Raw genomic sequence first — 12,375 nt, forward strand, 5'->3', positions numbered from 1 at the left:
ACTGACGTCCGCACGTCGTCGAGGACCTCTTATTGCCTGTATGACGTCAGACGGCGTCGCGTGCGAGACAGTGACGTCCTCGTCGACGTGCAGAGACTAGTAAGAAGATTTCCGTTGAATGCTGGCGCCATGGGAGTATTCATGAGGTGAGGAATCCACAGGTAGTTGTATCCATCAGAAATCCGCTGTTTCAACTGCGATGAAATAGCTAGTTGCTGTCGCATCCAGATGATCTTTCAGACTCTGGCGACATATCGTGACCTCTGCTGCGCTGTCTAACAGAGTCACTGCTCACATCTTGTTCCTCAACAGTGTTCTCAAGTATACCGGCATTTTTAGCTGGCAGTGCTGCCACCTTTTTCTTTTTAAACTGTGGCTTTTGCTTAGGAGTCTTTTCTTCTTTTTTAATGGTAGACTGCTGCGAGTCTTTCTTTTCTTTCACGTATTCAGGACGTCGATCTGGACGGCCCCCTCTATCGCTATGTCTATCCCGTGCGTCCTGAAAGGAACGAGAGGGACGTGAATCAGTATATCTGTCTAGAGTTTTAATGTTCTCCCTATTTCTGAGATTGTATCTCCTTTCGGAGTTCTCCGGGTGTGGAGAATCAGCTCTCTTATTTCTCCTATCTTTGAAATCTTTTTGTTTGTCCCAGCGCTTCTTAGGGCCCTCTTGTGCCTGCTTTGTACCCTCTTTATGAGTGGTACCTTGTAACTCCAATTTCTTTGGTTTGGCTCTCAAACTATCCCGCCCTATACTAGTATAGGTATCGGAAATAATTTTTGGTAGCTGTCTCTCTTGTTCTTGGTGTGGAGTTTCCCGGAGACGCTGGTGTATTGCCAGTGCTACCGCTTCCCCTTTAATGTTACCGAATATTATTGAGGAAACCGCGTCAAAGTTACGCATTAATTTCATCCCCAAATCCAAGGCTGGTGTAGCCCCATGCTCATTTTGTATTTGTTTTAACACTTCTGGTAAATTGGCAAGTGTCGGGGTACCATGTGTGGTAGTATATATGGCAGCAAAAACTGTACCCCATGTGGCACAGTCATCCACCGAGGGAACCATCAGAAAGGGCAAGCACATAGTGAGCAGTCTATGTTTTTCCTGTATTCCCGTATGGGGAAACACAGCTTCCAGCTGATTAGTTTTCTGGGCAATCCAGAACGGTATTTTTTCCCGTTCCGTGGGCACTTTACCCATAATAGTATGCACTGTTTGTGGATTAATCCCAGTAGCCAAATGATAACCACCAGATGCTGGTGGTGCTGGACGCGCTGGTGTTGTGTTCAATGATCGCATTACGAACTGAACTAATCGTCTATATAATGTCACCAATTCATTATATAAATCTCGCAGATCTGCTATTGGCATATTCTGTATGCCTGGGTGAGGTGTGTATGTGGCAAACATTGGCCATGTAGGTTCGTCATTACTTAAGGGACCTAACCTCACTCTTTGTAGTACATGTGGTACAAACCAGTTCTGATGCTCTTGGTATGTGAGCGATATTTCATGATACTGGTATGCTCGGTACCGTAAAGGTACGCTTGCAATTTCATATGTGTGGAATGTATGTGTTCTTTGGTCTACCTCAGGAAAGGTGACCCAACAGTAAAATGATTCTGTTTGGTATGCCTCGTTAGCTTCTATTATAAGACTAACATCCCCACCCTCATCTGTAAGGCCATGCGTTAATAAATGTTGTGTTAGTGCATGTCTAGCATTTTCAGGAATATCTATGGCAGCAGCCATTTTTGTTTAGAAGAACGGAACACCAAAATGGGGAGTATAAGTCCTTTAATGAATTCGAGCTCGAACAACCTACAGCTTAATCAGGTGTTACCTATTCAGCTGAGGAGGATTTTCCCAAAGACCACGGACGTCTCCGTATAATGGTACTTAGGGTACCTGTTGTCTTGTGAGACAGTGATAGTCGGGGCATCAGTAAATTAGTGCCTAAACACCATTGTTGGTGGCGCCATGTCGTAGTTTTGACTCTTGCTCCAGGCAAGACTGCTGGTTAATGGATTACAGTACTTTTGTTTGTCTGCGATTATGCCTATCCTGCAACAAGTCGCAACTGTTGTCCCAACCTTACCGGCTCACTAGCAGCACCTCACCAAAAACACAATAGTAAAAGGTGATTTGTGGCAGCCTTTACGCATGGACTCAAAAATAAGACATCTCAGGGAGTGTTGTGGTTAAACGGAAATTACCCCTTTCTCACAGATATATCATGTCTCATACAAACACAGGTAATGACAAAGATGCAGTAAAGTTTCAATAGTTTTTATTTAAGATAACTGCAATTTGCGATAAGTTGCATGGGCTGCAACGATTAGGATAATGAATAATGCAAGGAACAGAATTGTGAAGACGAGTGTCATTATTACAAAGACACCACCATCTTGCAATGCATAAGAAAGACATACGAGATGTAATATGCCTTAATACCCTAATGTGAGAGGCCTAACCTCCTACCTAAAGGAGAGCTGGGTTTGTTAAACCTAATCTGCCAATGCCATGTCCATGAGAGAAACCTCCAACCCTTGTTACCTTGGAATGAGGTCTCTATCTCAGACTCCGCAGGGACACGAAGACTGGGTCAGCGTCAAGACAACATGCAGCATTGATATCAGCGATGGTGGCGATGCCCTCTGGTCGGAATCCCTCTGCTTATTTGTCTAAAGTGCGATGTATTTATACAGATCTACAAGGACCCCTGATGTAGGTGTGTTCCCAAACAATAGATAACAGACATGCTTGGGACGGCAAGTCATATAAACAATCCCTCGAAAGTATAGAGAGGGAAAATCCCTAATTGTGAACACCTACTGTTTGTTTGTCTTTGTTGCTTGATCTTGACGCCTTAGCACAGTGACACTGATAATGCAAAGCATAACAAGTGGCCTAACTATAAACAAGGCAGCCATCTTAGAAGAATTAAATAATTAAATGGGCTAAGACAGAGCAAGCTAAGTAGGTTAAAAGTCACTAGGTGACGGGGGCACAAGTCTGCAAGCCAGAGGCTAAGCTAACTCCTGTTATCCCATTAAAACGAACTAGGATTCACTACACACTCGCTTATGCTTCTCAAATTCTTGCCTATTCGTCCTTACTCATAACTATGCTAAATACATCTTGCATGTCACCGAAAATGTATGTATAATGAAGGCGTTTGCCATAAAACTTTAAATAAAAGGGAACATAAAATATCACTTTCTGAGAGCTTTGAGAATAATCAGTTTTGGCATGCACTATACTAATAACAAATACATAAATGAAAATCATATTAAAATAAACTCTGCTCCGGTGGCATCCTCTGAGAAGCCCGACCCCAAACAAAACAAGGGTGCCGCTCCTGAAAGCTCTATAAGCATAAACAACTGTTGTAGTCACTGACGCATGTTAACTGCTGTGAAAAGCTTGTGTGCTAAATAATTTGATAAAAGGATTGGCAAGTGAATCTATAAATGAAATTCTAGGACTATTCTGAATGCAAAACTGTTTTAATCTAAAAATAATTTTTTACGAAAAAAACAGATCACAGAATTGCCATATAATAACTTAAAATCAAGAGCTTTACATGAAGAGAATAAAAGGTGACATTTGCATACATCTGTGATATGAGAAATAGTTGGAGTTCCCCAGTACCTGGAACATGATGGCAACGGATGTTTTGAAAAGGTTCTACATGACTAGTAGGAGGAACCCTGGCAACACCTGCATTCATGGAACACATCGCTGGATTAACACATCGTTTCTCAGATTTTTCTCTGTAACAACAATAAGCATGAGAAATCTGATTAAGTCCAAACGTGTATTTAAAGCATTTGTATGCAATGGTCAAGTCACTTTTAACAAATATTCTCTCTCTACAGCTGTTGCAGCGCCCCTTAGTAATATATTGTTTGGAAAGCAGGTACCACGTTGACACCATAATGCCTGCAGTTTCTCTAAACTCGTCTACTACACATTCATTTGGGACTTCCTATCTGTAGCAAGTGCCCATTCAAAGACAACGGCGTCCAACAGTATTGACCACTTAAAAAATAACTTGTTCCAAGAAAGTGACGATGGCAATCAGACATTTTGATTACACATTTGGATTTACAGAATCTATGTTAAAACATTTTAAATCAATACACTTCAATACGACAAAACACACAGAATCCACTTTCAAACTCGACCCTGCTAGTTGTCAGTCTTACTGAGTACTGAGTTGGTACTCTGCCATTTCTGGAGTTTTAGTTATTGAGACTAGAAAAATGACAAGTCTGCCTTTTCAGTTCGACTACATAACCAACACCTTTAAGTATGAGTTTTTTATTTTTTACAATTAGGAGTAGAGGTCTGAAAGTGTAACTTAATTCTTTGAACACTAATCTGCAAATAGGAGCTTCTTAGTGTAGACATGCCAGAATGTGCACCCACTACTATAAATGACAAATGCAGGAGAAGACCTTTGGAAAGATGATTTGTCAAGGTACAATTTCCAAAACCCTATGTGGCCAGCTGGCATGAAGATGCTTCGCTCCTGAAGAGTATGATCTTAGAACACAAAGAAAGGAAAAGTTACTTGGGTTGTAATCTTAGTTCTCTATTTGGGCTGACAAAAAACAAGCACTGACAAAACCAATAGGTCTCGCCTAAGCAAGAGCTATTGGCTTTGCCAATATGTTTTAGCCATGATATACACCAGCATGGCTAAAATTAAGTTGCAAGGAGAAGAGTGGCATGGAGTGTCGTAGATTGGAATGGCGAAGAGTGGAGTAGAGTTTTGCAGAGTAGAGTGGCAGAGTGTTGTGTATTGGAATGGCATAGTGTGGAGTCATGCACAGAGGCACACACTAGAGTGGGCTGGTGTTGAGTACATTGTTGTAGAGTGTTGCAGATTATAGTTGTGTACATTGCAGTGGCAATGAATTAGGTGGTGCACAATGCAGAGTCTTAGAGTGGCGCAGATTAGAGAGGCGCAGTGGTTGGTGCAGATTAATGTGGCGCAGAGGGCAGTGGTTGGTGCAGATCAGAGTGGGGCAGAGGGCAGTGGTGCAGATTAAAGTGGAGCAGAGGGCAGTAGCGAAGAGTCGAGTGGCATAGTGTGCAGTGGTGTAGAGTGCAGAGTCGAGTGGGAGAGTGTAGTGGTGCAGAGTAGCACAGAGTAGTGCCATACAGTGCAGTGGTGTAGAGTGGAGTGGAGTAGCGTACAGTGGGGAAGTGCAGAGTAAAGTGTCAAAGTTCAGTGGTGGAAAGTGCAGTGTTGCAGAGCAGAGCCAGTGCAGTGGATAAGAGTGGAACAGAGTGGGTAGAGAGCAGTGGTGTAGAGTACATTGATGTAGAGTGCAGTAGCTAAGCGCAGAGTGGCGTGGATTGCAGTGGTTTAGAATGGAGTAGAGCGGCGTAGAGTGCAGTGGCAAGAGAATATTGTTTCAGAGTCTAGGGAAGTGGCAAAGAGTGGTGCAGGGTACAGTGGGGTTGCGTGGAGTAACAGAGTGCAATGGTATAGAGTAAATTGGAGTAGAGTGCATTGGTGCAGAGTAGATTAGAGTGGTGTACAGTGGACTGACAGACTGCAGGGGCATAGAGTTCAGTGTTACAGAGAAAAGTCCATTGGTGTAGAATGCAGTGTTGCAAAGTGTCGTAAAGTATCGTAACATACAGGGGCATAGAGGGGAGTTGTGCAGTTTAGACTATTGTGGCCTAGACTGGAGTGCTGAAGAGTGCACTGGCATAGAATAGTGGTACAGGGTAGAGTAGAGCGGCGTAACATGAAGTGGCGTAGAGTGCAGTGGCGTGGAGATGTGCAGAGTGGAGTGGTGGCAGAGTAGAGTGCAATGGTGTGGAGCGGTGCAGAGGGGAGTGGTGTAGAGTGAGGTATTTATGGTGTGGTAGCACACTGCCAATACAGACAACACATTTTCAATTGAAATGACCATTACAGTTGCACAGACAATCAGTTTTACTAATAAAACTATACCACGCACAGACAAAAACATGTGGAAATTTCATCACCTAGTTTAATGATTCGTTTTGATCATATTATTTATTTCCAACACACTTCAGAAATAACAAAAAAGGTGCTTTATTTCTGAGTTCATAATACTGGTATAGTCTGAAAACTTACAGTTCATTTAAATGTCGTTGTGTGCTAGAAAAAAATCTTTCGTACTCTCACTATTCAGCAAGATTGTCACATAAATCCTCTCACTTTGAAGTCAGACAAAAAAAGTAAACAAGTCCCTGTGGAAGACAGCCCTAGTATTTGACCTAGGTCTTTGAATGCATAGCAAATGTGACAATATAAGAACAAGGATTCTGTGAATAAGGCTTTGGGAAGGACTGGACCGTATTCAAACTGGCCAGCCTAAAACAAAGGCAGCTAATGGAAAGCAGGAAAATGTGAGTTACAAACCACAAAAGCAAGGGGCAGAATGCATTCCTAGGTCAACTCTCTGAATGTCCCCAAGATGTCTTTAGCATACCAGACAGCTCTGCAGTCTGGTAGACGGGAACCGACAAAAAAAAACAAAAAAAAAAAACAGAAGGGGCTGTGGAGAGGGCACAGTTTTTTTCCCCATGCAATTTACCATAGGAACTTAAGACAATGCTGCAGCTGAATGGGTTGAACGGGTTATACTAAATTTGGCAGACAGCTAGAGCTTTACCCAGAAGCTATGGTTTTTATGATTTTGTGAAAATCTGCACAGCAATTCGACAGAAATTAAACTTCACAATTTATAGATATCTATCGACACAGTACTACCGAGGGAGTACCGAAAGTAAAAAAAAAAAAAAAAAAATCAATGACTTAAGCATTGCGTTTGGCTGGCCCAGTAGTCCTGGGACCAGTAATGTTCGACCGAGCACTGTGATTAGCTGGCTGCAACATTAAGAGAAATGTTGCAGCTGCTATTTTAGGATTCAGGGACTTGGACCTGTGTCCTGAATATTAAAATTAAACAACATATAAGTGGAGCAGGATAGGGGAGCCCTGACCACCTGGCAGCAACCTACCTCCCCCACACCCCAATGGACTTGCAGTGTTCTTGTGGGAGTACTGAGGAGAAAAAATGGCAATTAAAGATTCTGAGACAGAGCTGTGATAAGCTGGCCAAAATATGAAGCAAAATGTTGTGGGCACAATTTTAGGACTTAGGAGCTCGGTTCTTGTGTCCTGAAAATTAAAATAAGACATATAAGGTGGCCAACATAGGGGTACCCCCTCACCACCAAGGGTCCTTCTGGGAGTCAGAGGATCCCAGAGGGACACCCCCCCGAACTCCCCCCCTTTATGTGGTCAAATAAAAAAATAAAAAAAGAAGAATTCTGTTGTTGTGGACTTGTAATACTCAGCCACCCTCCCACCCACAGCTAAAATTTTGGAGCACTACCATGAATTTACAGCGAGATTACTGTGGAAAATACAAAGACAAAAAGAAGATGTGCGAGTGGCCACTGTCGAGCAACCGTGGAGGGTTGGGTGCCTGTGGGGAAATTGGGTGCAGAGCCTTGCCACAGGCCACGCCTGTTTCCCACCCCACCCTGTTCACAGCTGGGAGCAAGAAGGCCGTACACAGGGGGATCTGGGCACCCCTAGAGGCTGGAAGCAGGGGTCTGGCCGCAGTCCAGTCCCTGCAACCAGCCCCCACATCTCTGCACGGTCAAAAGCTGTACACTGCGGGGAGTTGAAATAGGTGTTGTGCTAAATCTCACTTCCTCCCCAAAAAACACAATTCACTGGAAAAAAACAAAAACAAAGGTTAAATGCTTATAATCTTGTAATGCTTTTTTATGATTGGTATCTGACAACATATCCAGTCACAACAGAGCAACTGAGGATAAACTTGGTGCAAATCCAACATTCTCAATTCCTCCCTCTTCACATGTTTGCTAACCATTCTGTGGGCAGCATGTTTGATTTTCAGCTTTGGACCTTTCTTTTGAAACAAATCTTCATTACTTCCCAATGCAGATGAACCTCCTCAACTGTACATTTCTCTGGCAGGCTGTTCACCTCCTTTTTGAGTAACTCTGTGATGTAGAGAGGACATCTTCGATGACACAACAGTGGGAGGAGATTTTAATTTGGTGGATTTTCCTTTCTGAGCAATATTCAAGACTTATTTGTCTATTAATATGAACTACCACACGATTTACAGTACTTCTTCTACACTGGTATGACTAACTGAGAGGAGGGATATGGTTACTCTTACGGGTGGCTTCCTTGTGGTTGCAGATAGGTGCTAGCCTGCTCTTCATTTTGATGAAAATCTTCTCTGGTGGAAGGAATGCTTCCGTTGGTGCTGCTGCTGCAACAACTGAGGGGCTTGAACTCTCCGTGGGAAGTGATGTCTCTCATAAGGCCTGCAAGGTCTTTTATACTCCTTTCTCTGCAAGTCCATGGCTTTTAGGATGCCCATCTCTGACTTCATGGAGGCCAGTTCGCCTCTGGTGTGACTACCAAACAGAGAATTACCACAAAATGGGAAGTTAAGGATTCTTTGCTGAGCTTCCAACTTAAGACCAGTGGGTTTCACACAGGAACTCCACCTCAAGGAAATTCTGCCAGAGTATTCATGGGTTGCCAGGTCTGATTAATCTGATGCAGGCAGATGTCCTGGTTCAAGACACGGGGGCCTACTCATATGGTTTCCTCGAAAACCTCTGTATGGCAGCCCAGAGGGGCTTACCACAATGGCCCAACAGGTTTGTGGTACTCTCAGTTTTTTCATTACTGTATCCAAAGTCCCTCACATCTTTAAACCAACTGAGTCCATACGTCTGTTCTTCTTCTCCTGAGTATCAGTGGAGGAAGGTTCTATTGCATGGGATTTTCTGGCTGCAGATACGATGGATGAATCCAGGGATGGATCTGACCTGAATAACAGAGACTCATGGTTTGTTACCTTGTATTTCTTTTGAAACCTAGATGGAGAAGACTTCACTAATGCTAGCTGAAGAAACATTTGATTAGCAGGATCCAGCAGGACAGGAAACAAGTGGTAAAAGAGGCCTGGGTGTCATTCTGTGATGGAAGGTGCTAGTATATTAAACTTGGCTGCATATGCCTGACCAGGATCATGTTGAATGTATTGAGATTGCCCACAGGTGAGACACAAGCAGGGAGAGATGCAGCCGGTGTTGGGGAATAATCCCTATTGGAAGAATGGTCTAACAACTCGGGGTGTTATCATCTATAGCGTCTAAAAGAGCCAGACCTTCTGCTGGACTTTTTTGAGTGCCTGGAACAGGAGCTTGACCTTCAGTGAGAGTGGAATCAGAAGCATGAGCTGATGCTACTGAATGATCTCTTCAGTTTCAAAGGTCATGAAGCTGCAGATGGAGGTTGAAAAACCACTGAAACCTTTGAGAGATATGGAGATGACTAAGAAACCAGTGAAGTAGCAGGAGAAAAGATAAAGCAAAATTGATCTTCAAGATGATAGGTGTCTATGAAAGACTGACTACTGGATTAAACTCTCTTTAGGAGAAGTAGGTTTGTGAATACACAGGCAGAGGTATGAAGACGTTTTTCTTCATGTGATGAAGCCATTCTGATGAACATTGCAGCCTTGACAACAATGAACAGGAAAATGGTGCAGGAGAGTGGACTTCGACATAAGAAGATGTTGACAAGATGACAGACCTCTGGGTTTCAATGTTAAAGGAGGGACTGACGTTGGATGAGACTTCAATAGTGTAGTACCTTTGTGTGTGTGCTTCAAAAGAGTTGTCTGCATTGGTGGAGGTCTGGGTGATGACAATCTGTGATTTTGTGTCTTCTGGTGGTGATCTGATGTCAATTGAGTTCTCAACAGCAAACTGGTTGGAATCAGTACAGTTCTCTATATATGTTGGTCCCTCAACGTCAATTAGGAACAGTACCTATTCCTTTGAGGCCGTCTCTCTCTGGATCTACCTCTCCAGTTCTCTTTAGCACATGAAGAGGTAGCTGTGGTTGACGGAGGCTCTTTTTGTCACCCTTCGGGCCTTCCAGGAGCAGTTTCCTGGAGCCTCCCCTGCAGGCCGTGTAGTCTGATTTTCTGCATGCTCGAGGGTACTCCTGGAGACTTTTTGGCAGTGTCTGTAGTCTTCAACCAGATGATCATCTGGGAGGCACACTATGCTGAGGTCATGGGTGTCTGAAGGGGGCCTTCTTTCCACAAGTAAGGTACTTCGCAAAAAGGCAACATTTTATACATGTTGAAAAAATTATAAAACAAACTGATATGAGAAATAGTGATGGGATTTGAAGACGCTGTTAGATGCAATGAAAAGGAGTCTATAAAGGACAGATGGAGGGGACAAGAGGCCAAAGGCATTTAAAATACACAGAGGACACAAGCTGAGGTGGGTGTCCAACCAGTGAGACTATGCTCACCCAACCTCTCCTAGTTGCTGGCATGTTGGTCTACTGCAAGGCACATAAGAAAGGGAGCTCAAGAAAAATACACCCTCAGCAGCGTGCCTCCATGTCACTTGCTGTCTCTATGAGAAAGGGCTATTTAAAAACTCAGTGTGCCAGGAGATTCAGGTAGGATGAGGCAACATTGCGGAACAAAAGTATCTACTCAGACACTACCCCTTTTAACATATTCACTTAGACAAAAAATACTCAGTGGGCCTCTTCAGGCAAGTGCTGATGGCTGGTACAGTGTTTTTACCAGTATCCAATCATTATTTTGACTGAAAGACAACAAGATTGCTGACTAAGCAGATGAGAGATGTAATTCTCTTCCCCAAATCCTAATGAAGAATTGCCTCTACCTATGCTCATGTTTTCTTTGAGTCAATTCTCAATACTGATATTGGCTTGAAACCTTCTCAACATGACAGGCAGTCTATTTCTAAAGCCTTTGTGACTGTTTTTGCATCTCAGGGGAGAATCCGGATGCTGCAGTATGGGGAGGCCGGCTGAGCTTTCTTGGCTAATTGATCGTAAAGGTACATTTATAATGGTTAATCGGTTATTTCAAGCCCATGTTCTCTCCTATTTCCAAAAATGGTCATCGTAGCACATAAAGGCTGGATAGGGAACTACATTTTTTTTTTTTAATGCAGCTCAACAAATACAGAGGAACAATAACTTTCTATAAACAAAACTAATTCAACTATGTTTATTCTCACACCCAATACACACCGCCTCCTCCCACCTCATTTAAAGAGTCCACAACCACACAGAGGTATTAATGGACCTTTGCTAGTCACGGGTGAAAGTGCCATATGCCCACAGAGATCAAACACTAGTCATGCTAAATGCCAGATTTTCCCTGTGTCAAAGTCAAATATTTTTAAAGCGTTAGGAAGAAAACTATTTCAAGAACAAGACAAAGTCAAACTCCCACTTTCGTGATAAGGAAGTAGTGAGAATAGAAATTCTTCTACTTCGTGAGTGCCTCTGGGTCAAGGCTTGCAAATGTTGAGCAATGTAGAGGGTATATTATTCTCCCTTAATCTTTTAGGCATTTCTGGGTTTCAGATTCAGAGGACCACAAAGGAACAAGGGCATAGCAGCTCAAAGCGTAAAGAGGTCCAACACAATAATAGAGAAAAATATGATTGCTTTGCCTCAACATACAGGAGGCCAGGAAAAATGAGTATGCTAGCATGAAACAGAAGACCTGAGTGCTAGTGATGAGCATAAGAAGTGTTTGGTAGAGATGTGCTGGCAAAAATCAAGAAGCAAAAGCAGCTGGTATAGGAATTAAAGGCCTACTTTGGTTGAAAGTTGAACAGCAGCAGTGGAAGAAACGTGCTAAACTGTGAAAAGAGAAAACGACTGGAGCAGTATACTGAAGGAACAGAAAGAAGGTCTAAATATTAACAGGTCAGAATGAAGAGAAAAATGCTTAAACAAGAACTGTGGCTTTTACGGCTGAAACAATGTTGGAGGTTTGACTGTCTTTTAGGGAAAATCTCAGACTTAGCATGTGGAGAAGCAGGTCTCTATTTCCCTGCACATGCACTAGAGCCTCTCTTCAGCAACTTTTGAGTTGGCTGCTGCAATAAGCAGGAAAGAGATACAACTCTCCTGCGCATAAGTCAAGGCATCTTGTGTAGGGATGGCACTTAAAGTTGTCAATCGAGGACAGCATGGGGTAAAAACCTGTACAAAAGGAAGTGAGGTGTTGAACAATTCCTTGAGCAGTTACTTCTGGTTTGATAATCAGATGAGCTTGACCTATCCACTACAGAGTCCACATTGCCAGAGAAATATCAAGATGAGAATCCAGAGACTGATACCAACATAAAATCCAGAGAGCCCTTATTTATTCATTACTCTTCTATAACGTGCTTCTACTTTAAAAAGTTACAAAACAGGTGTGTTCTCTGGTGTTTCCTGAAAGTGAGGAGGGCAGATTAAGATCTGATAT

The 12,375-nt window shown here is 42.9% G+C and overlaps 1 protein-coding gene across 2 annotated transcripts in view; it reads right to left on the reverse strand.

Annotated features, from left to right (window-relative positions):
• Positions 1 to 12,375, reverse strand: part of ZCCHC14 (zinc finger CCHC-type containing 14) — a 547,370-nt gene that overhangs the window by 144,936 nt on the left and 390,059 nt on the right. The window contains exon 10 of one of the 2 annotated variants that reach the window (XM_069216334.1): positions 3,725 to 3,777. In XM_069216334.1, the coding sequence (XP_069072435.1) occupies positions 3,725 to 3,777 (53 nt within the window). Of the gene's footprint in view, positions 1 to 3,655; positions 3,778 to 12,375 lie in introns of both variants that reach the window. The other variant, XM_069216333.1, reaches the window with a different exon arrangement.

The sequence above is a fragment of the Pleurodeles waltl genome, chromosome 12 (assembly GCF_031143425.1).
Source record: "Pleurodeles waltl isolate 20211129_DDA chromosome 12, aPleWal1.hap1.20221129, whole genome shotgun sequence".
Lineage (NCBI taxonomy): Eukaryota > Metazoa > Chordata > Amphibia > Caudata > Salamandridae > Pleurodeles > Pleurodeles waltl.